At 43.2% G+C, this 19,749-nt stretch overlaps 5 protein-coding genes and 1 non-coding gene across 14 annotated transcripts in view; 2 read left to right on the top strand and 4 right to left on the bottom strand.

The window, feature by feature from the left end:
• The window catches only part of LOC133145113 (monocarboxylate transporter 2-like), a 29,234-nt gene extending 26,056 nt beyond the window's left edge, over positions 1-3,178 (bottom strand). For 5 of the 6 annotated variants that reach the window (XM_061268225.1, XM_061268222.1, XM_061268229.1 and 2 more), the window contains exons 1-2: positions 3,135-3,178; positions 2,803-2,895 (exon numbers count right to left, since the gene is read on the bottom strand). The gene's annotated coding sequence lies outside the window, so the exon portion shown is untranslated. The remainder of the gene's footprint in view (positions 1-2,802; positions 2,896-3,134) is intronic. The other variant, XM_061268226.1, reaches the window with a different exon arrangement.
• Positions 3,179-3,338: 160 nt separating this feature from the next.
• Positions 3,339-3,410, top strand: trnaq-cug (transfer RNA glutamine (anticodon CUG)). Its single transcript has one exon. It is a non-coding gene; the product is annotated as a tRNA-Gln (tRNA).
• Positions 3,411-5,278: 1,868 nt separating this feature from the next.
• atp23 (ATP23 metallopeptidase and ATP synthase assembly factor homolog) lies at positions 5,279-7,907 on the bottom strand. 2 transcript variants are annotated; one of them, XM_061268231.1, is made up of 7 exons: positions 7,763-7,907; positions 7,510-7,555; positions 7,184-7,265; positions 6,981-7,118; positions 6,718-6,801; positions 6,438-6,640; positions 5,279-5,881 (listed from the first exon to the last, which is right to left on the bottom strand). In XM_061268231.1, coding segments are annotated over exons 1-7 (699 nt in total). In that variant the 3' UTR covers positions 5,279-5,880. The 2 variants fall into 2 exon arrangements, with proteins under 2 accessions (XP_061124215.1, XP_061124214.1); XM_061268230.1 differs by lacking the exon at positions 5,279-5,881 and having other exon boundaries at positions 6,102-6,640.
• Positions 7,892-11,332, top strand: rpap3 (RNA polymerase II associated protein 3). Of its 2 annotated transcripts, none has more exons than XM_061268220.1 (16): positions 7,892-8,030; positions 8,432-8,594; positions 8,674-8,832; positions 8,907-9,002; positions 9,068-9,195; positions 9,261-9,382; positions 9,458-9,528; positions 9,590-9,715; positions 9,786-9,913; positions 9,978-10,099; positions 10,175-10,245; positions 10,311-10,403; positions 10,468-10,782; positions 10,845-10,942; positions 11,013-11,113; positions 11,198-11,332. In XM_061268220.1, exons 2-16 carry the CDS (start codon positions 8,442-8,444, stop codon positions 11,281-11,283), a joined length of 1,869 nt encoding a protein of 622 aa, XP_061124204.1. In that variant the 5' UTR covers positions 7,892-8,030; positions 8,432-8,441; the 3' UTR covers positions 11,284-11,332. The 2 variants fall into 2 exon arrangements, with proteins under 2 accessions (XP_061124204.1, XP_061124205.1); XM_061268221.1 differs by lacking the exon at positions 7,892-8,030 and adding an exon at positions 8,187-8,300.
• A 71-nt stretch (positions 11,333-11,403) lies between these two features.
• LOC133145107 (mitogen-activated protein kinase 12-like) lies at positions 11,404-14,170 on the bottom strand. The gene is made up of 12 exons (XM_061268215.1): positions 13,583-14,170; positions 13,080-13,209; positions 12,961-13,019; positions 12,776-12,887; positions 12,679-12,708; positions 12,535-12,582; positions 12,356-12,470; positions 12,190-12,261; positions 12,038-12,117; positions 11,885-11,963; positions 11,645-11,818; positions 11,404-11,580 (listed from the first exon to the last, which is right to left on the bottom strand). The coding sequence occupies exons 1-12, from the start codon at positions 13,960-13,962 to the stop codon at positions 11,516-11,518; spliced, it is 1,344 nt and encodes a 447-aa protein (XP_061124199.1). The 5' UTR covers positions 13,963-14,170; the 3' UTR covers positions 11,404-11,515.
• Positions 14,171-14,296: 126 nt separating this feature from the next.
• On the bottom strand, positions 14,297-18,771 carry mapk11 (mitogen-activated protein kinase 11). Of its 2 annotated transcripts, XM_061268216.1 has the most exons (12): positions 18,532-18,771; positions 16,930-17,059; positions 16,787-16,845; positions 16,596-16,707; positions 16,395-16,424; positions 16,264-16,311; positions 16,088-16,202; positions 15,891-15,962; positions 15,526-15,605; positions 15,387-15,465; positions 15,149-15,322; positions 14,297-15,076 (listed from the first exon to the last, which is right to left on the bottom strand). In XM_061268216.1, exons 1-12 carry the CDS (start codon positions 18,642-18,644, stop codon positions 15,003-15,005), a joined length of 1,086 nt encoding a protein of 361 aa, XP_061124200.1. In that variant the 5' UTR covers positions 18,645-18,771; the 3' UTR covers positions 14,297-15,002. The 2 variants fall into 2 exon arrangements, with proteins under 2 accessions (XP_061124200.1, XP_061124201.1); XM_061268217.1 differs by lacking the exon at positions 16,930-17,059 and having other exon boundaries at positions 18,532-18,760.
• Between the last annotated feature and the right edge of the window lie 978 nt (positions 18,772-19,749).

Raw genomic sequence — 19,749 nt, 5'->3', positions numbered from 1 at the left:
GCGCCGCCGCGCTCCGAGGGGAAAATACAATTGATTTACGGTTCTCATCTGCGACGCAGGCTTTGGAGGAGGCTGCCATACGTTTGAAGGTAAGGATGGCGAAGGGAAGGAAGAACGAAGGAAAGGAGGCCAAAAGGAGGAGGCGGCCCGCCGAGGCTGCGTCTCTCCCGGCCTGAATTACTATCATTATTGTAATGACTCTGTAATGTTTTCTTTCCTGGCCTTGTAATTGTTACCAAGCCCGCTGTTCAGTCGTGCAGGTGGACAAATTGCCGCAAGAGGATTACTTTCCACCAAACGTAATCGTTGCCATCGTCGACCATCGTGTGTGTTGTGACTTAACTCGCTTGGCTGCAATAAGCTGTTTTTTTTTCATTACGAAAAATTACCACAGAAAAAAAAGAAATAAGGAGAAAAAAAATGAATTTTATTCACGACACACATTTCTTATGAATCGGTCGATTCATGGAATATCGGAATTTTATCCCGCCAAATATCGGAAAAAAATCCATTCTGATCTGTTTTTACTCCTTTCACATTGATAAACGGACTTGACAATACATCCTAACATTTTTTTTTGTCCCAAATTCCTTCTTACGTCTTTCCCAGCTAATAAATCACATCTGGGTGAATGGACACCTTTTTAAACATTCAGCCTTCAAATAAATACCCCCGCATGAACTTCGCACCTGTGGCAAACTGTCCGTGACTCTTAAAACCAGCCAGATGTCGGCGCCCGGACGCAAGTCTATGCAATCTCAAAACCTTAACAGAACCTCTCGTCGGTTCCTTTTTTTGTTTTCATACATTTCCCACAATGCCTCTCAAATGGAAAACGCCCGGACTTGTTGCTCTCAGCACTTTTGGAGGGAGGAGGAGAAAATGGCAACGGTCCCGCGAGACAAAACCATTCCGTCAGATTTATGGCCACAGCTGCTCACTCAGGACTCGCGTAGAATTTTTTTTTTTCTTTTTCCCCTTCAGGGAAAAACCCTGGATAGCCTTTTTTTTTTTTTTTTTTTTTTTTTTAACCTCCACCAGGGAGTTTTCATCAGTCTTTGTTTTAGTTAGATTACATTACATTTTCCCCTCATTTCTCACTGAATAATGCATTAAATTCCCAGTGCAGCCTTGGCACTCTTCTGAATGTCACCGCCATCCAAGTTTCAATATTTACCGCCTCGCTAGACACATTTTCATCCACATAGCTTCGGTCCGATTGGTCAGCTCCATGATTGGGCATGGCGATTTATCAATACGCAGTGATTAGCCCGTTCGTCGAATGTGTTCTGGACAACAACGCGGGATTTTGAAGATTGTTTACTAGAAACCGAGTGTGGAAAAGATCAAGTCGGCGTGAAATCAAAAGGAAATATGGCGCCCATATGAGGCAAGATTTGTGCTCGGCTCTACCGGACCAGATGAAGTACTCAATAGTCAGAGACAATTTTCGAGTATTTTGTTTTTTCCCAGATGGTGCTCGGATGACTTTGTAAAACATCCCGATTGGCATGTGCGCAGCAAAAGTCGAGAATTGGACGTCTTTGAACGCGCGGCAATTAGCGGCATGAAAGCGGAGCAACATATGCGGCGCACGCACACAAACACACATCCATCACACACCCGATTTGAAGCCACTTGATCATGTGACAAGCAGGAAACAGCAAATGATAGCAAAGCATATTTAAAAAAAAAAAAAAAGACATAAAAGCTGTGCTTTTTTGAAAAGCTATCCAAAGAGGGATGTTTGGCATTTAAATATAAAAATCTGAATTAATTGGATATAAAAGAAATAATCGGTAATTCCCCGAGTGTGGTGTGAGGGCTCCCTCTAGTGGCGCGTTAATGAATTGCTGAATTAAATGTTCAAACTATGTTGCTGTAGAACATGTTATATAATAGCTTGCAATAATAGAAAATATAATTCAATGGCTTTGGGACACCTCTACGGGTTTTAGGTCAGGGTTCTGGCGGTGGTGAAGTACCAAGCCCCATCATGATGTTTATCCCTTATGACATTTTTAAAAAGTGCTTCTCAGTATTCACATGGGTTCAATTATTGCATTGTTTTTTTGCGGGGCGTCGTGCGTTACAGTGCCAAGTCTCGCCTATTATCTCTCATTACGCAAGCTCACCAGCCTCATCGAAGTACATCCATGTGAAACCGCAAGCCCCGCCCACCCCAGACCTAACCACTTACAAAATTACAAAAAAGGGGTTAAACGTGACCGACAACACGTTTCAGTCGGTGAGTAAATGTGTAAATGTGCAGTGGTTTGTATTTAAGAAAAAAAAAAGTTTTGTGTGATGGGAGAAACAGAATCAAGAAGTCTGGTATTACTGCTGATCTGGACAATTTGAGCCCGCGGGGGAGTTTCCCTCAAAAACACCAGGAAAATTCACATTTTAATACCATGTCTAACACACATGCAATTCACATTAATAAACAGCACAGAACTAATAGAACACATTTTGTGAGGTTTGAGGTCAGTGGCATAAATTTAGAAACTCAAAATCGGGAAAAGCGTTAGAGTGACCTCTACTGGCCAAGACATATCTGACTTGGCTAGCGATTTGATTTTCAGGCAAAAATATACTTTATATGACTCAATTTGTTCAAGGTCACCCTAACTGCTCCATAAATCAACCATGTGACCATGCAGCCACAGGAGAGAACCCCCCCCCAACTGTGCAGGCATCCCTTTGGTTGGCGTTCAGGACAAATCCGGCCGATTGCTCGGACACTAATCTGGACTTGCAAACACAGGAGACGACGCGAGGTTTCGAGCTTGAGTGACTCACCTCCGGGCAAGCTGTGGCTCCTCCCCTCTGTGGGTCCCGGCCGCTGGTCCACACAAAATGGGGGCAACGATGAAAGAAAATGTCTCCAACGTCCTTGGAAGTAGAGAAAGGTGACATTTTCATTTTTTTTTTTCTTGTTCAGTCTCCAAATCTCTAAGCGGCTATTTTAGCAATACTGTGCTCCTATTAAAAGCTATGAAGTTGTGCTTCTTACACGGAACCCAGCAAAATGTAATATTGTCGGAAATGTGTGGGCTTTCCCACGGCGGTCAGATAATTACACAAGGTTGTGTGATCAAATATTTACACAACAGAAATTCTTTTGCACTTACCCTTTTTTACATAGCCTGTGGCACTTTCAGTCTTATTTTCCCGTGTGTCAACATATGCCGATTGGCTGGTTTCTGCAAAAAGGATTGGAAATAACTTCCGTAAGGCTCCGATTCCAACATTTTGCAGGATCTCTGTGGGAAAGGTTCTGTAAAAGTCACTTCCGCACGGTTATAGAGCCTGTCTTGCGCAATGCTACGTCATGTGGTTCCATGGTGTAATGGTTAGCACTCTGGACTCTGAATCCAGCGATCCGAGTTCAAATCTCGGTGGAACCTGAATTTTGTTTCGCCCCCCCCCCCACCTCTCTCATTAGAAAGCATCCATTTTGTTCGCTTGGGAGTTGCCGTGTTTACTGTTTCTCCACATAAAACATTAATAACAATTTGACATGTCTCCATTTCGTCCTTGTCTACTAAGACTTCTTACAAAGTTAGTTTTTAAAAAAAGAAATGCTCTTGGGGACATATTAATGAGCCCCCCCAAAAAACTCATTGCTAATACCTCTGGACGTTGTCCAGCAGCACTTGTTATGCTAATATATTGCCTCTAATTAATACCATGCATAATTAGCAAAAAAGAAATGAACATTCAAATGCCAGCACAGGTTCATTTCATTCGTAGAAGTCACCTCGTGCTTTTTCTTACCAACAATCTCCTTAATTGAGTTGACTCGGTGCTTCAGAAGTAGCATAAGCGCCGTTAAAGTAACTTGAACGCCACAGGCAAAGTCCCCATACTCTACCACAAACATGAATTGAAACTATCAAAAAACATTGTTTTCCTATCTTTTCGTGGTCATTTCTGGGGATAATTGACGGAGAACCTCATTCGGTGTTTTGTTTTTTTTGGACGCCATCTTGACACGGTTTTGCCTGCCACCTTGTGGCGATATCTTCATACTACAACATGGCGCGACTTCCGGAAATGTTTCTCGGGTACGTCCGTAAATCCAGAAATAAAAATTTAAAACATATGAACAATTATTAGTTGATTGACTACACGAGTATAATATAAAATCTTTATCCTGTTAGTCATGGTGTTATTTAACCACATTGGCAATGTCATTCTATTTCCTGACTTTGCAATGCATTGTGAAATTGTTTCCGAAATGGCACGCAAATGCCTAAAAGAGCGTCTCTGCCAACTTTAAACGACTTCTTAATTAATCCTCAACTGGCACTCATAATTACCTCATTTGCATGCCCGGCCCTCCCATGGTGGGCCCCACGCAGATCTCCCCTGCTGCGGAAGTTAATTGTCAGGTTCGACGGGCTGATTTGGGGCATGCAAATCAAATCCGCCCCCGGAGAATTAGCAGTGTGAATTCTAATGATCTCAACTTTTTTTCTTTCTTTTTCTCATGCCGCCATTAAGCGCTGCCTGTGAGCACTCTAATGAATTAGATCACTTTACTTAATTGTTACAGTTGCTAATTCCATATGTACACATGAGCTCTTCTTGGGCGGTAGTATAATCGATTTGTGCAATCTGTAGATATTAGTTGCAAGGATATTTCAGAAGAATATTTACAGAAAGAAATTCCTTGCCAAAAACGTTGAACAAAATAATACTTCCAGAAAAGGTGCTTAGATCTGAGCCTTGTGGCACTCCGAGGCATTCTTCTTATTTATGGTTCGGCGTGGATTCCAATATTTTCATTTCGACCTTGTGTGCTCAAGGTGGGACGTAAAATCAAACAATCCGGCTAAATAATTCAAACATTTCCCACAATTACCCCCACAGAGAGGAGACACCTTATAAACTGCACATAGGTTGTCCTCACAGTTAAATCTAATCAAGGCGATGAATTCATTAGTGCCGTTGGCGCATGGTAATGAGATGACAATGGGTGCCGCTTGCTTAAATAGGTGGACTAATGAATGTCTCCTCGGTGGCACTTTTTATTACAGCGTCTCATCTCTGCTCAAGCAAGACTCGATGAGACGGATTCAATTGTGTGTACCAGTAAAAAGAAGGACAGCAGTTTCCTTGTCAAATTTGAACGGACTCAGATTACGACATGAGTGAGCCAACAGTGAACTCTAGAGGACAGAGCAGGAACTACATGTTAGTCGTTTCGGGTGGGCGCAATTTATGAACAAAAATTGTATACAAAATATACTGACATTTAATGTAAATATGTAATTATTGAATAAAATATTTTTAACGTGTCGGCATTTTTCGAGTTATTTTATTTGATTACTTATAATGAATATACTAACAAATATGTATGTAGCGATGAATTAATTTTAAAAAATCATGACGTTGATTTTAGGAATAAAATAATTGAATCTTAAGAGGCACACTCTCAATTTTGAAAAGTTCATGACAGGTAAACATTTTGAATAATAGAACGACTTCAATATTTATAAATAATGCAACTTGAATGTTATGCGCGGGGAACAACGCTGCAAACAAAACAAAACAAATACTGCATGTAAAGTTTGGACTGCCCGAGTGATGAAAATATGTTTGACAGCGAGCATTTGATGAGTCTAAAATTGTGGCGGTAAATCTGTTGTTTTGCACTATTTGTTTAGTAAACTAATCCAAAAAGGAGTCTAATTCTCCGTCTCTCCTTTTCATTTTCCCGACAAGCTTGTTGTCATCGTCTCTCTAAGCTCCCTTAAATTAAACCTCATCATGTTCGCCGTGTGTGTACGTGTGACTTTTAATGAGAGCCCGATTTGGAGTCTATTTCTCCGTTGCTGGGTGACATTGCGATTAGGATGCGGAGAGTGTCGTCCTGGAGATAGAAGAAGAAGAAGAAGAGGATCATGCAGAGGGATTATGAGGCTAATTCCCCTAATAACTTATTTTTTTTTTCAAACGCTGATTAGTTTGTGGAAGGATACGGGATTCTTGACAGCGCCAATGTCCAATGGAGCCGATGATTTTTCAGGTCAAGATTGGAACGGGCACATTGACCGAGAGCTGCGTTTTATACTGAAGTTGGATAGAAAGACTTTGAAGAAGTTTTGACTTTAATCCATTTTTTTTCACATTGGTTTTGTTGTATTTACAGGAAATTAAATATATATATATATATATATATATATATATATTTTTTTTTTTTTATCTATATGTATATATATATATATATATTTAAAATAAAAAAAAAACCACTAGCGTCTGATATTTGGCTTTCAAAATGACTACTTCCCTTTATCCAGAATTAAAGTCCGAAACGTTCTTTTTCCAAGGACAAGTCCCATCCTGAAAATGCCTTTTAAACAGGACATTATTGTCCAACCCTCGGGAGAAGAAAAAAAAAAAAAAAGCAAAAATCAGCAAAAACTTACTAAAGATTTGCATAATACCGCTCCCTGTTGTCGTAATCCCTGCGGGCAAAGTTGGCGTCCTTCTTTCCATGCGGGATCCGACCGAAGGGCGCGTGGTCGTTGAAACACGTGTCGAAGACCTCGTCCACAATTTTCTCCGCCTCCTGCCGGTTGATTTTTCTCACGGCAAGGATGGAGCGAAGGGCGCGGCCGCGGACGCATTCCTGGACGAGCGGACGAGGATTAGGAAGGGAAGGTCTGTGCTGATTTGAAATAATAATAAATAAATAAATAAAGGTACCTGGTGATGCTGCTTCGTGCCGAAGTGGAATCGGGCCACCTCAGTGGAGAAGGAGCAATCGCCGCTCAGGTTGGCCGCACGAATCTGAAAAATATTTTGGTCTGATCAATGCAATAGCTGCTTACTTTAATATATATTTATCTTACCTTATATCAAAATAAAAACATTCCAAGTTACATGATGAACAAATCCGTTTACATTTACATCATTTCAAAAATAAATAATAATATGATTTCTGCCCATCTGCGTGTTGCAACACTCACCTCAGAACACGCTAAATGTCTGAAGTTGTTAAACCAGTCCACATGGGCCCGACAATGGTCGAAGGCGTGGATGAGCTCGTGCGTAACCACCCGGTTCATGTGCGACTGCTGGTGGATGTTGTTTTGACATAAGACAATCTGAAAAGAAGCAGATCAAATGTTTGTGGTCTGGAGTTCTCGATTTAACCCATCGGTGTTCTCACTTGGGACGTGGCTGCGTCGAATCCGCCGCTGACCGTCCCGTCACAATCTTCACAGACAAAATGGCGGTCTTTATACACTGTACTGAGTCAAACGGAGAATGCATTTGACATTGAGAAAAGTGTGATACGCAACAGTGATACATATTGAACGTGACTATTTAAATTTAAAAACAAGCAATATATTCAATCAATATATATTTTTCATTAATACTAATGTTAGACAAACCGTTTTTTCTTGCTTCAATTACACTGTAATTTCTTTCAATGCCTCCTCAACTACTCTTTTTGTTTATTAATATGAATATACGTTTATTAATGCAACTTACCATCCAGAATTCTTCATGGCACTGAGGAGGAGTTTGGCATATGGACCTGAATGAATCACATCACATATTAGGTAGATAAATTAAATTATTATTATTACGTATGTAGACAGTACACATAAATATTTCAGTAGATTAACAGCTGACTTGCTAGCAGCAGCTAGTGTTGGTTATTCAACAGGAACAGAGTATGTTATTTAAAGGTTTTACTTCACAAGAGTTACTTTGGAAATAGGGTAACGATATTGTTACTCACTGGTTTCCACGGCTAACTGTAACATGACCTGACACTGGTGGTTGAACGTGAATAGGCTCTGTGCGACGGAGACCTTCTTGTTCCCCGCGTTCCTCTCCGGGAATAACTCGTATCCGTATCCTTCCTCCTGCTTCGTTTGGCCCATTGCTGAAGTTTAGACGGCTCCGTTGCGATATTTGCGAAGTTCTCCCGGCTAGCCAGCGTTAGCTAGCAGGAGAGGTCATTGCCGGGTTGTGACGTCACGTGACAGCGTCAGGTCGGGTCAAAGGTAAAAGAATAAAAATAATGATGATATTAATTCATGGTGTGAATTTAATTTTTAAAATGTATTCCGTAAACATAGAGTATAAATAAAATATAAAATAATGTATAGGACAAAACTAAATAAAGCAATAGCTTTACTACGCATGCTCCGGATCGCAAGGCATGCTGGGAATTTGGTGTCATGGCTCCATGACAACATTGGCACATGAATTTGTTACTACTTAATAACAATCAAATTCGATTTACACCTATAAGACGGAGAATCAAGGAGAAGGTATCGTACAATTTGAAACTGACTGATTATTTAAAACGTATTTTTATTTCGTTAGCGAAGCGAGCATAATCCGATACGCAATGACATCAAAACAAAAGCAAATCTTCTTTCTAATCATGTCCGTTTCGCAGAGAGGAAAACATGGCCGCTCCGAACAAAGCCCTCGAGTTGCAAATGCAAATGCGGCAGAATACTGAGGACCTGCAAAGCTTCATGAGGGATCTGGAGACCTGGGAGACTGATATGAAAACCAAAGATGAGCAATTAAGAAGAGGCGAGCAGGGAGACGCCAAGGTTTCTTCTAGCTGCCAATCCCACACACTTTTATTTTTAAATGTCAGATGATATGGGCAGCATTTTCTCTCTTTTCCAGCCAACCCTCCCTCCTGTACGCAACAAGGACTACAAAGCCAAAATGAAGGCAAAGAAGATGAAGATGGCCAACGGTGACGTCAAAGCAGAAGAAACGGACAGCCAGAAGCCATCGAGGATCAAATCGAATGATTATCAATCGTGGGACAAATTTGACGTGGTTAGTCATTTGTTGATCGACGTTTTTGACGAGCATGTCCACCCTAAAAAGCTCTTTCTGTGCGGTAATGCTAGGCCAAGGCTTTAGAGGAGGTGGATAAGGAGGAAAGTCCCAACGAGTCCGATTCGGAAGAAGCTGATCAGGAGCGAGCTTTAGTAGAGAAGGAAAAGGTAACAGCCACTTAAGATGTTTGGAAATTGATAAGCAAAAAAAAATAACACGGGTTTATTATCAGGGCAACGTATTTTTCAAAGAAGGCAAATACGACGACGCTGTCGAGTGTTACTCCAGAGGAATGGCCGCGGACCCTTACAACCCCGTTCTTCCCACCAACCGAGGCACCGCCTTCTTCCGCCTCAAAAAGTAAGCGTTTCGAGTCTTATCGTTGTTTCCATCCACTCTAACTTTTTTTTTTTTTTTTTTCTTAGGTACGCTGTGGCCGAGTCAGACTGCAACCTGGCCATCGCTTTGGACAGCAACTATTATAAAGCGTATGCACGGCGAGGAGCGGCCCGCGTAGCGCTGAAGAACTTCGACGCCGCTTTAGAAGGTATTTTTCCGCAGATCAAAATCGAAAGCAGACATTCCGGAGAATGGATGTGACGTAACACGAGTTTCTGCGCAGATTACCAAACCGTTCTCACGCTTGACCCGGATAACCTGGAAGCACAAAATGAAGTGAAGAAAATCAAACAGGTGAGTTTGCATTTACGCTAACGTTCGGCGATTAGCTCGCTCACCCTCAACGCTTTGGCAGATGCTCGGACCTCAGGAGCCGAGTGAGGGAACGTCGCCGCAGGCCGACCCAGATTTAGACCAGGAGCAGAAAAGACGAACGGAGGAGCAGCAAAGACGGCAGGAAGCCGTGGTGCAAAAAGACAGAGTAAGATTTTTTTTTTGCAGAGAAGCTACATAATTCCGGTCAAGGTTGTTTACGTTCCGCCATCTTTTAGGGTAACGCTTACTTTAAAGAGGGAAAGTACGACGCGGCCGTGGAGTGCTACAGCCGAGGCATGGAAGCCGACCGCGCGAATGTTTTGCTGCCCGCCAACAGAGCCATGGCTTTCCTCAAACTGGAGCGGTAAGAACCATCCCGCCATTTTGGTTTTTTTTTTTTTCTTTAAATTGCATCAGTGTTCAATCAGGTTCACGGAGGCGGAGGAAGACTGCACCAAGGCCGTCTCTTTAGACGGCACGTATTCCAAAGCGTTTGCGCGACGAGCTACTGCTCGAGTGGCTTTGGGGAAGCTGGAGGAAGCCAGGAAAGGTAAATTAGTCCTTAAATGGAAAATAAATATTCACCACAAAAAAAGAAATAAAAATATGACAAAAAATAATGCAGATTTTCAAGAGGTTTTGAAGTTGGAACCCGGGAACAAGCAGGCCCAGAGCGAACTCCAGAAACTCCAATTTGTACGTTTTCGCCTTTACTTATTTTTTTTTTCCATTTTACAAATACAAGCAACTTGTATTATCAGGACGACGTTTCCAGCGACTTCCTTCAAACATCTGACAGCTCCCAGAGGAGAACGGTGCAGCCCGTTGAGAAAGCGCCTCACCTACGCTCCGCTGTGAGACAACCACTCAATTCTTTTTTTGTCTTCATTTAAAACTAAGAAAACCAACTCTGCATAGAAACCGATGATGAGGATCGACATCGAAGAGATCAGCGGTAAGGTGACCTTACCCGATGAGGCGAAGGAGGGCCAGTCCGCCCCGCTGTCGACGATGGAGATCCAGGATATGACAACCTCCCCCTCGCTTTCGTCCGACCAGTTAGTTAATAAAAAAACGCTTCAGGAAAACTTCACACAAGCCAAAATGGATCATCTAGAAGAAAGCGTCCACCTCTCCATAAATCTCCCACCGCCACCCTGCAAAAGCTTCCAGCTGGAAGCCGACCTGCGCATGATCGGAAACCAGCCCGAAGTTGTTTACAGATACTTGAAGGTTGGATTTTGGCATTAAAGACAAATTTAAGCCAGCAATCCCTAACAGCTTTTTTTTTTTAGCAAATTAAGCCAGAGGAGTATGCGCGGATTTTCCAGAGTTCCCTCGAACCTCAAATCCTCAGTCAGATCTTGGAGACGTTACGGGATTTCTACATCCAGTGAGTACACCATTTTTTTTTTAAATGAGCTCAAGAAACATTAAATGACACTAACATCTATCCGGCGCAGGAACGAAGCTGCGGCCGTCACAGCGGACATCCTCCAAAGTCTATCGAGCGTGAGGCGCTTCGACACGGCCGTCATGTTCATGTCTTCCTCGGAGAAGAAAGGTTGGACGCGCTCAACTCGATTAGTTCCCATTAGTTGTACTCTCGTATGATTTTTTTTTTCCTCCCCCCCCCCCCCCCACTCAGTGTTTAAAGAAGTATTCGACTTCCTCCGCAAAGCCGATTTGGACGTATCGTCCGTCGCAGCCTTAGAGAAGAAGTACGGCGTGTGACCTGTTTAATGGAAGTCATGCTTGAATGAAATAAATATATATTTTGAAACTTGGGGACTTTTGTACACCATTACAGATTCAAAGTGATGCAAAAAACACACTCTTTAATTATTATATATATATTTTTAAAAATCATTTATTTACCCGCATACCAACATGTTAACTATGCTTCAAAAAAAACATTTCCAAAACTCTAAATTGTCCATAGGTGAGTTGTGTACCTCGCCTGACTTTAAAGTGACGTTTCTTTGCCGTCCTTCTGGGGCCTGAAGGTCAATATCTCCGTGACTGTGTGTCCTGCATAAAAAAAAAAAATCACGTGGGTCCATGATCAGAAATATTTGCTGGAGTGCTCGCTTACGTTTCCACTGTTCTAGCGTCAGGTCCGTGTTGTCCATGGTTTGGTCGTACGGTTGCGCCTCAGTCTCCTCCTCAGTGTCGCGGAAGTCGGCGAAGAAGGGAAAGTCCAGGGCGTCCGAGGCGCTGACTCGCTCCTCGGGGTCGAGGAGCAGTGTCTTTTCCAGCACGGACACGGCTGCCACGCAAAAATACAAGTGTGAATTTTTTTTTTTTTTTGCACTGGATGAAACTTGTGACGTACCGTGCAAGCTGGCTTTGAAGAAAATAGAGTGCAGATCCTTTTGGGGAACCTTGGACAAACCTCTGAGGTAGTTTTTGGCCTGTCGGGGGAAATATGCAGTCATGCTTAAACGTCCCAATACTTTTGCCCATTCAGTCAGGCTTCCATACTCACATCTTGGCTTTGTAGTTTCACCACAAAATCAGCAGCCGGCGTTCCGGTGATCTTCATGATTTCTTTGAGCTGGTCCAGGTCTGGCACAAGCTTGAGGTCAAGGTTCACATTCCGATTTAAATAAAACTTTCATCCCAATTTCCTCTGGATACGATCGTTGCCCTTGAACAGCGGCTTCCCAAGCAGCATCTCAGCCATAATACAACCAGCGGACCAGATATCCACTAACAAAAACAAAAAATAGGTGGATTAACTTTCCATAGTACCACAGGGTTCAATCTTGGGGCCACTGTAGTTTTCATTGTACTTGACAAAAACCTGCTTGCGTGTAGTGCATCCAGTTGAGAATGACCTCGGGGGCTCGGTACCAGCGCGTCACCACGTAGCCCGTCATTTCCGCGTCGGCCTGCCTCGCCAGGCCAAAGTCGAGAATCTGTTGTCATCAAAATGTCTTATTTATTGTTAGGTCATTCAGGAAGACCATGTCGGTACTGTACCTTTAATTCACAGTCCGGGTTGATGGCTAGATTTCCTGGTTTTAGGTCCTGGAATGAGAAAGGCAAACAATGCAAAGCTTCTAGTGTGGGAAGAATCCAGACCCCCATCCCCTAAAGAAGTGCCTAATCTGAAAGGTCACGTACCCTGTGGATGATCCCTGCAGAGTGGATATACTAAAACAGATGGGGGGGGGGGGGTTATGAGTCGTATTTTGAAACTTGGAATGACAAGTTTTCTCACTTTGAGTCCCTTCATCATCTGGTAGACGAGGAACTGAACTCTGTCCTCCGACAGTCTCTCCATCTTCATTAGTTTGCCCAGGTCAGTGCCCATGAAGGGCATGACCAAGTAGCTGTGGGATTCAAAAATGAAAACAGCCTCATGATTTGATTTTTAAAAAAAGGCAAGAGGGAATTGGAGCTTACAAGTCTCGAATGTGGTCCAGGGAAATTTCCGCTGCGAAAACATCGAGCAGGCCGATCACCTACACAAAAGATAATTAATTAGGCTGATATTTGCTTTAAGGGAAATAATTTCCCCTCACATTTTCATGCTTCATGTGTTTGAGGAGTCGGAGCTCCCTGTAGGCCCTTTTGGCGAAAAGTTTGGACTGGAAGGGCCGGTGGAGCTTTTTGATGGCCACCTGCGAGCTGGTCCGACGGTCCCACGCTGAACTAAAACGGGAGAGTAGAGAAAGTGTGGACGCCCTCTAGTGGTCAGCAAACGAATACATATGCTCAAAACAGACATTTAATTTTTAAAAACGGTTTTAAATATATTGGTGTTAATTAAAGCTTCACCCGCCAAGTGTTGAATGTCAACTGGAGAAACGTTCTTTGACTTTTAACAATGAAGCTGGGGGTGCTTTTCTTTGCAGACCCCCTCATCAACGCGACAACAAAGCAAAGCGGGGGTCCTTGTGGAGCCAGCTGTGTCTAAGTAAGGGGATCAGACTTGGCAAAGTTTCTTAAAGAGCTCATTTAAATATCAGACTGATATATATATATATTTTAGTCAAAATTGTACTGCAGTTTGAGTGGTACTCACCAGACAGTTCCATAAGCGCCCGTCCCAATTTGTCTCAGGTCTCGGTACCTTTCCGGGACTTCCCACACGGTTCTGTTGAGGTCCTGCCGGTAAAATCCCGTCCTGGATCCTCTCAGTGCCATCCCCGAGAAACTGGAGGCGAGGTTGTTGATCCGCTTGGGTTCTGCTGCGTCCTGGATGCTCATGAGGAAGGAAATCCAAAGTGCAGGAGCAGCGCAGCGTAGTGTGTCCTGCGGAGAAGTTTGGGGGGCAGAATTCCTGCAGGGGTCGTCCAGCGCAGTACCCCCCTCCCACACACACACACACACAAGCTCGTCTATTGTTGACTGTCGGTCGCCCTGGGCAGTTTTATGGGTGTGTCTGTAATGTGGGACAAACATCTGCCCTTGCTATTCTGCTTGACTGCATTTATTTATTTTTAATCTAACCTATCGATGATACAAATTTAAACTGGATTTATTATATTTTCGCAAAATCCCCAATGTCGCCATTTGCAAGTTTTCAACAGAAACGGTAAATTATTCAAACTTTTTGCATGTAATACTACCGCATTGACCCATAGTATAAAATGAATTATTTTTAACGTTTTGTATCTGCTCAATTTGCCGTTTTTTGATGCCATCTTGTTAACAATGTAAACAACCATTACGTTGCTGCCCTCTTGTGGCGCAAGAGTGCAATTACAACTACAACACCACAAATACACGGGTAATGAATGACACAACAGCCTTCATTTATGACGTCAAAATTTAAATGGTCTGACAATTAAAACATACCTTAGGTCGAACAAAGTGTTCATAACAGAAATACAGAACATAAAATTCATACTGCCCCCCCCCCCAAAAAAAAAAAAAAAACATTCCATGCTACCTGTGAACGTCTCCACCGACGATCCAGAAGCCACTGCGACATTACTTGGATACAATTTTACATTCAAACATGTAGAAATATCCAACATTCAAAGACTAAAACCTTCACCCTGAAATTCTACAAGGTCAAGGTTCACATTCCCCCCCCCCCCCCTTTTGCATTCCTCATAAACTGTAAGGAATTCCATGGTAAAAACTGCGCGGGCGATGACTCTGGAAAAATTAATCATTGTGCATTTTTAACTTAACTGTAAACGGACCTCTCGGCGTATATCAAGCACGTGTGCGATATGTTTCCGTTAAGGTACCCTCATGCAGTATGCGGGCTAAATGCGAAGCTTTTTTTATTTTTTATTTTTCCTCGCAACAATGCTGTTGTGCTCTCTCTTTGGAAATCCTAGCGTGTCTCGTTCCAAAGTTGCTTTCTCGTATGAATCACCACCGAGAGCCGTGTTGTTCCTCTTTCGGTCTCGCGGAAAGGGAAACGCAACAGCGAGCAACTTTTGACCTTAAATCTTCCCTGTGATTGTGAAACGTGCCGACTCCTTGAGTCACTGCTCCACCTGAAGGCTGCCGGACTTGCCGGTCGACGCTTTGAAGCCGTTCACCTCTGTAAACACCAACTCTGTCCACAAGAGGGCGCATCAGATCAGAAACAATAGGGGGGGGCTTGGATACGTTCCTGGTGGAACCTCACCTTTCCATTCTTCCAGAGTGCGGTCTTTACTCTCGAGGGTTTGGTCGTAAGGCGGAGCTTCGGGTTCGTCGTCCGGGTCGTGGTACTGCGAGAAATAAGGGTGGGCCAGAGCCGCGCTGGCCGAGATCCTGCCATCGCAGTCCAGGACCAGCATTCGCTTCAGCAGATCGACCGCTACGCAAACACGAAAACCAAAACGTGGAACCGGATCATACTCATGTCCACACGATGTACTCACCTAATGGATTTGCTCCCCGGAAGATCTTCTCCAGGTCTTGCTGAGGCATGAAAGGCAGAGACTGGATGTACTTCTGTGCCTGCGCACACCAAATTATTTTCAGTTACATCAAAAATACATTTGAATAAAAAGTGCTCACATGCTCAGAGCAGATCTTCTCCAAGAGGTCCGGGGTCGGCGTCCCGACCATCTCCATGATTCTCTTCAGCTGGTCGATATCTTTAAGCAGGAGGGGTTAAAGAGAGACTCCCCCCCGAGGTCAGCTAATTAAATTGGCTTTAGTACACAGCAAACGAGCTAGCCGGATCCCCTTTGTGGCGGCTCCCATTCATTCCCGGCTCCTATTCTGTGCTGGCCTTGGGAAAAAGAGATTGTCATGCAAATCCAAAAGACCTCGGCGGATCACTTTGCCAAGATAATGGAGGGTGGGGAGAAGGGGGGGGGGGGGGGGAGGGGGAAACAAAAACAAGGCTGCGGCCTCTTTCCACGGCTGATAAAGGATACAGTCCGTGCCGGGAAAAAGCACTTTTCCTTTCAGCAGCTCTCCCATAATGCATCCAACAGACCAAATATCAACTGTGAAGACCACAAATCAATAAAAAGTCATGATGAGCCATTTTAAATTAATAAATTAAATAAATTAAATAAATTAAATAAATTAAATAAATTAAATAAATTAAATAAATTAAAATAAAATGAACCATTTTGATTGTAGTGCATCCAGTTCAGCATGATTTCCGGCGCCCGATACCAGCGAGTCGCCACGTAGCCCGTCATCTCGTCGTCCGTTTGCCGGGCCAGGCCAAAGTCGAGGATCTGCCGGGGTGCGGGTGACCTCGTTCAAACCCCGAAAAGACGTCAAGATGGTAGCGCTTACCCTCAGCTCGCAGTCTTCATTCACCGCCACGTTACTTGGCTTGAGGTCCTGCAGATAGGAAAGTAGTAGCGTTGAATTTCATCGTGAATGCGAAATGGATAGCCGAGCAGACAGGAAGTGGAGGCACTCACTCTGTGAATCAATCCCGCTGAATGGATGTACTGGACACGGCCATGCATGAGGAGATAAATGACAGGACAAAGGTCAGCTGTGCACTTGGTCATATACGACCCCCCCCCCACGGAGGCGTCTCCATAGTAACGCCGAACAGCTGGAGAAGTCTATTTTAAGCATGCAAGTTTGTTTCGATTGATACAGGAGCAGGAACACACCTTTAGCCCACGCAGGAGCTGGTAAATCAAAAACTGGACGTGCTCGTCGGACAACCTTTGAAATTTGACAATGTTATTGAGGTCGGCGCCCATCAGGTTAGTCACCAGATAGCTGGAAGAACAACAAAAAAAAAAAAAGACACAAAGCAATGTAGGTGACGACATGACAACAATTCCATTTGAAGACTCACAGTTCATTGAAGTCTTCCAACGCTGCAGCAGGAGTGAAGACATCCAGCAGGCCGATGACCTAAACGAGACGGAACATTTGGGATCCGTAAGCAGGCGGGCGAGGCGAGGCGAGGCGGGCAAACTGCATTCAGGATGCACCAACATTCTCATGTTTCATGTGCTTGAGGAGCCGGAGTTCCCGGTATGAGCGGCGACTGTGGACTAGCGACTGGAAAGGCCGCGACAGCTTCTTCACCGCCACCTTCTGCCTCAGGACCACGTCGTAGGCCGAACTGGAAAGGGGAATTGAGATTTACTAGGTTAGACCTTATGTTGGTCTCAAGTCCTCATTGCCTGACTGCACTGACCACCCAACCCCCCCCCCACCCGGCGGATTTCACCCAATCTCCCGACATGAAGCTCACACATGCCATGTCTCCGCCATGATGCCATTTTCCGTCCATGGAGTGTTATGCTCTCAAGTATCTTGTTTATTCAGCGATGGATTTCATGATTTGAAATGAAATATATCCATCTTTGATATATAACCGGAAATAGTAGCCATTTATTCAACTGGTAAAATAAAAAAAAATGGAACTTTATGCTTGTCGGTGGCCCAGATGAAATCGAAACTGGATAATCCCAATCGATGACGTATGGATATCTCAGCTATGCTACAATGGAAAAGAATATGAGCCCGGGTCTCGGTCCCAAAAGGGTTTCCCATGAAAACCAACAATATAGATGCATACAAAAGTCACCACCCCCCTCTCCCCCATTCTCATGCAAAATCCAAAGAGAGTCCTGGAGAGGAATGTCTTTGGTGTGTTTTATATTATTTAAGAAATTAACAAAGCAAAATAATTATAATGATTAAATACGAGCTGCGATAAATTACTAAGAAAACAAGTGGGCGGGACCAAGGGGAAGCAACGAGCTGATTGGCTGACACATAAGTTGATGAAAGAAAACCAATAAAACAAGCAGGAAACAAAAAAAAACACACAAAAAAACAAAGACACAACAAACTTTTAAGTCAAATAACAAAGTATATTTTAGCTTACATACACTAACGCAAATAAGAAGTTGTTAAAGGTGAGGAAATAGTCTTGCGAAAGAGCAGAAAGTAAATCGGTTTCCCAACAGGGGAAGTCCCAATCGTGTCACACCATCGCACACAGGATTTCAAATGAAACCTGTGAAATTACACTTGATAACGGACAATATATATATATTTTTAAAATAATGTTACTAAGCTATCAGGAGAATTTTTAACAACACAAAAATAACCCCCAAAATAATCAAAATACTGCAATAGTCGTAAAAAACTACTTTTATGAGTAAGTCACGTTTAAAAGGTACATTTGCAGTCTTTTTTTTATGCATTGGAAAGAAACTACAGAGTCATCCTGCCACATTCTTTATGTAACGTCCCGATTTGGTCTCAGCTCTGCCGAGCCACTTGGCACACACATTGGTCGCAAATTGAAATCTGCCATTTTGTCTCAATATGAATTTAATTTATTGCTGTCGGGGCTGGTTATTGCCATAGCAACCATGACATCCAACTCAAGAGGTTTTAAATGCACCATCAAAGAGGAATGCATAGGGTTAACAAAATGTGATTATTTGACTTTTTCGAAATAATTAGCTGATTTGGTTAAATGTCTTGTTAAAAGAAAAAAAAATCATTTGAAGAGCACAGCCAACATGCATGCGGGCATCTCTGGGCTGCAGCCTCGCCCCTGCACACACGAATACTCACCACACCGAACCGTATGCTCCGGATCCAACTGGCGTAAGGTTCTGGTATCGCTCCGGCACCTCCCATACCGTCTTATTCAGCTCCTGTCGGTAGAATCCCGGCCTGGCTGACATATTTGGTAGCTGACAAGGCAATGCAATAAAAGGGGAAAGGGAAGAATGGAGAAGCGAAAGTGAGACCGGTTGTTCGGGGTGCCGTTCGCTCTCCGAGCCGAACTGATTGTGACGATGCACACCGACCACACTGGTGGCCTGTTTGCCCCGCCCCTCTCATTCCTTTCCATTGTTTTCTAACTCTTTTACGCCATCTGCCGGTGGAAGGTAGTACAGATAAAACACAAATATTTGTTGCTTTTTATTTATACCGTGAGCAAAAAAATGCTGAAATTATTATATAAACAAACGTTAAAATGTGAAAAAGACAAAAAAAACTAGAGTTGGTATTTTTTTCCACTTAAAAAAAAATACAATTACCGATATGAGATGCACATGAACTAATAAATAACACGATCCAAATAAACTGCGGAAAAATCAATTGAATTAACAAAATTGAGAATTTAAATTGGCAATCTGGCGCCATCTATAAGGCGCATCGCGGTATAGCATGGAGCAAATCGAGTCCTCCGCCTCTCCATAATTAACTGCAGCAGCTTTGCCACACCACCTGGCACACATTCGTCTCACCGCACGCATCCAACTTTTGGACCTGCTCTCACATATTAATGAAACATTTTTATTTTTTTTGCACAGCAAAGTTGAGACACTTTGAGCATGTTCGACCTGAAGAAGAGGAATAGTTTGACGCTAAACACCAGCAGCCATGGCGTGGAGGAATTCAGACGGGTGGCGGTCCGACGCAAGGCGAAAGACGATGGCCCGGATTGTCACACAGGTGAGCTCAAAACACACCTTTAATCAAATTCCCACAAATTACTCTCACGGGAAAAAAATGTCCTTTATTATTCTTTATAAAGCCAAATGAAGACACTGGGTATTAACAAAATGTTGTTTGTCCGGTTTAAAAAAAAAAAAAAAAAAACGTCACGCGTGTTTTAATTGACTCAAACTACTCCTTACATCATTTCATATTACGTCAACTCACTAACAATGACGTCATGTGTTCTTAGCGCATACGTGTATCGTGTCAATTAGCGTTTGTTGGATTATCGGCTCGGCAAATCCCTTTCCCCTGATTCAGCCTGGACTTTGCTCTTTTGCT

This window comes from Syngnathus typhle, linkage group LG21 (genome assembly GCF_033458585.1).
Source record: "Syngnathus typhle isolate RoL2023-S1 ecotype Sweden linkage group LG21, RoL_Styp_1.0, whole genome shotgun sequence".
Classification (NCBI taxonomy): Eukaryota; Metazoa; Chordata; class Actinopteri; order Syngnathiformes; family Syngnathidae; genus Syngnathus; species Syngnathus typhle.
Note: the sequence above shows the minus strand (reverse complement) of the source record. Positions and strands in the feature narration are given on the sequence as shown.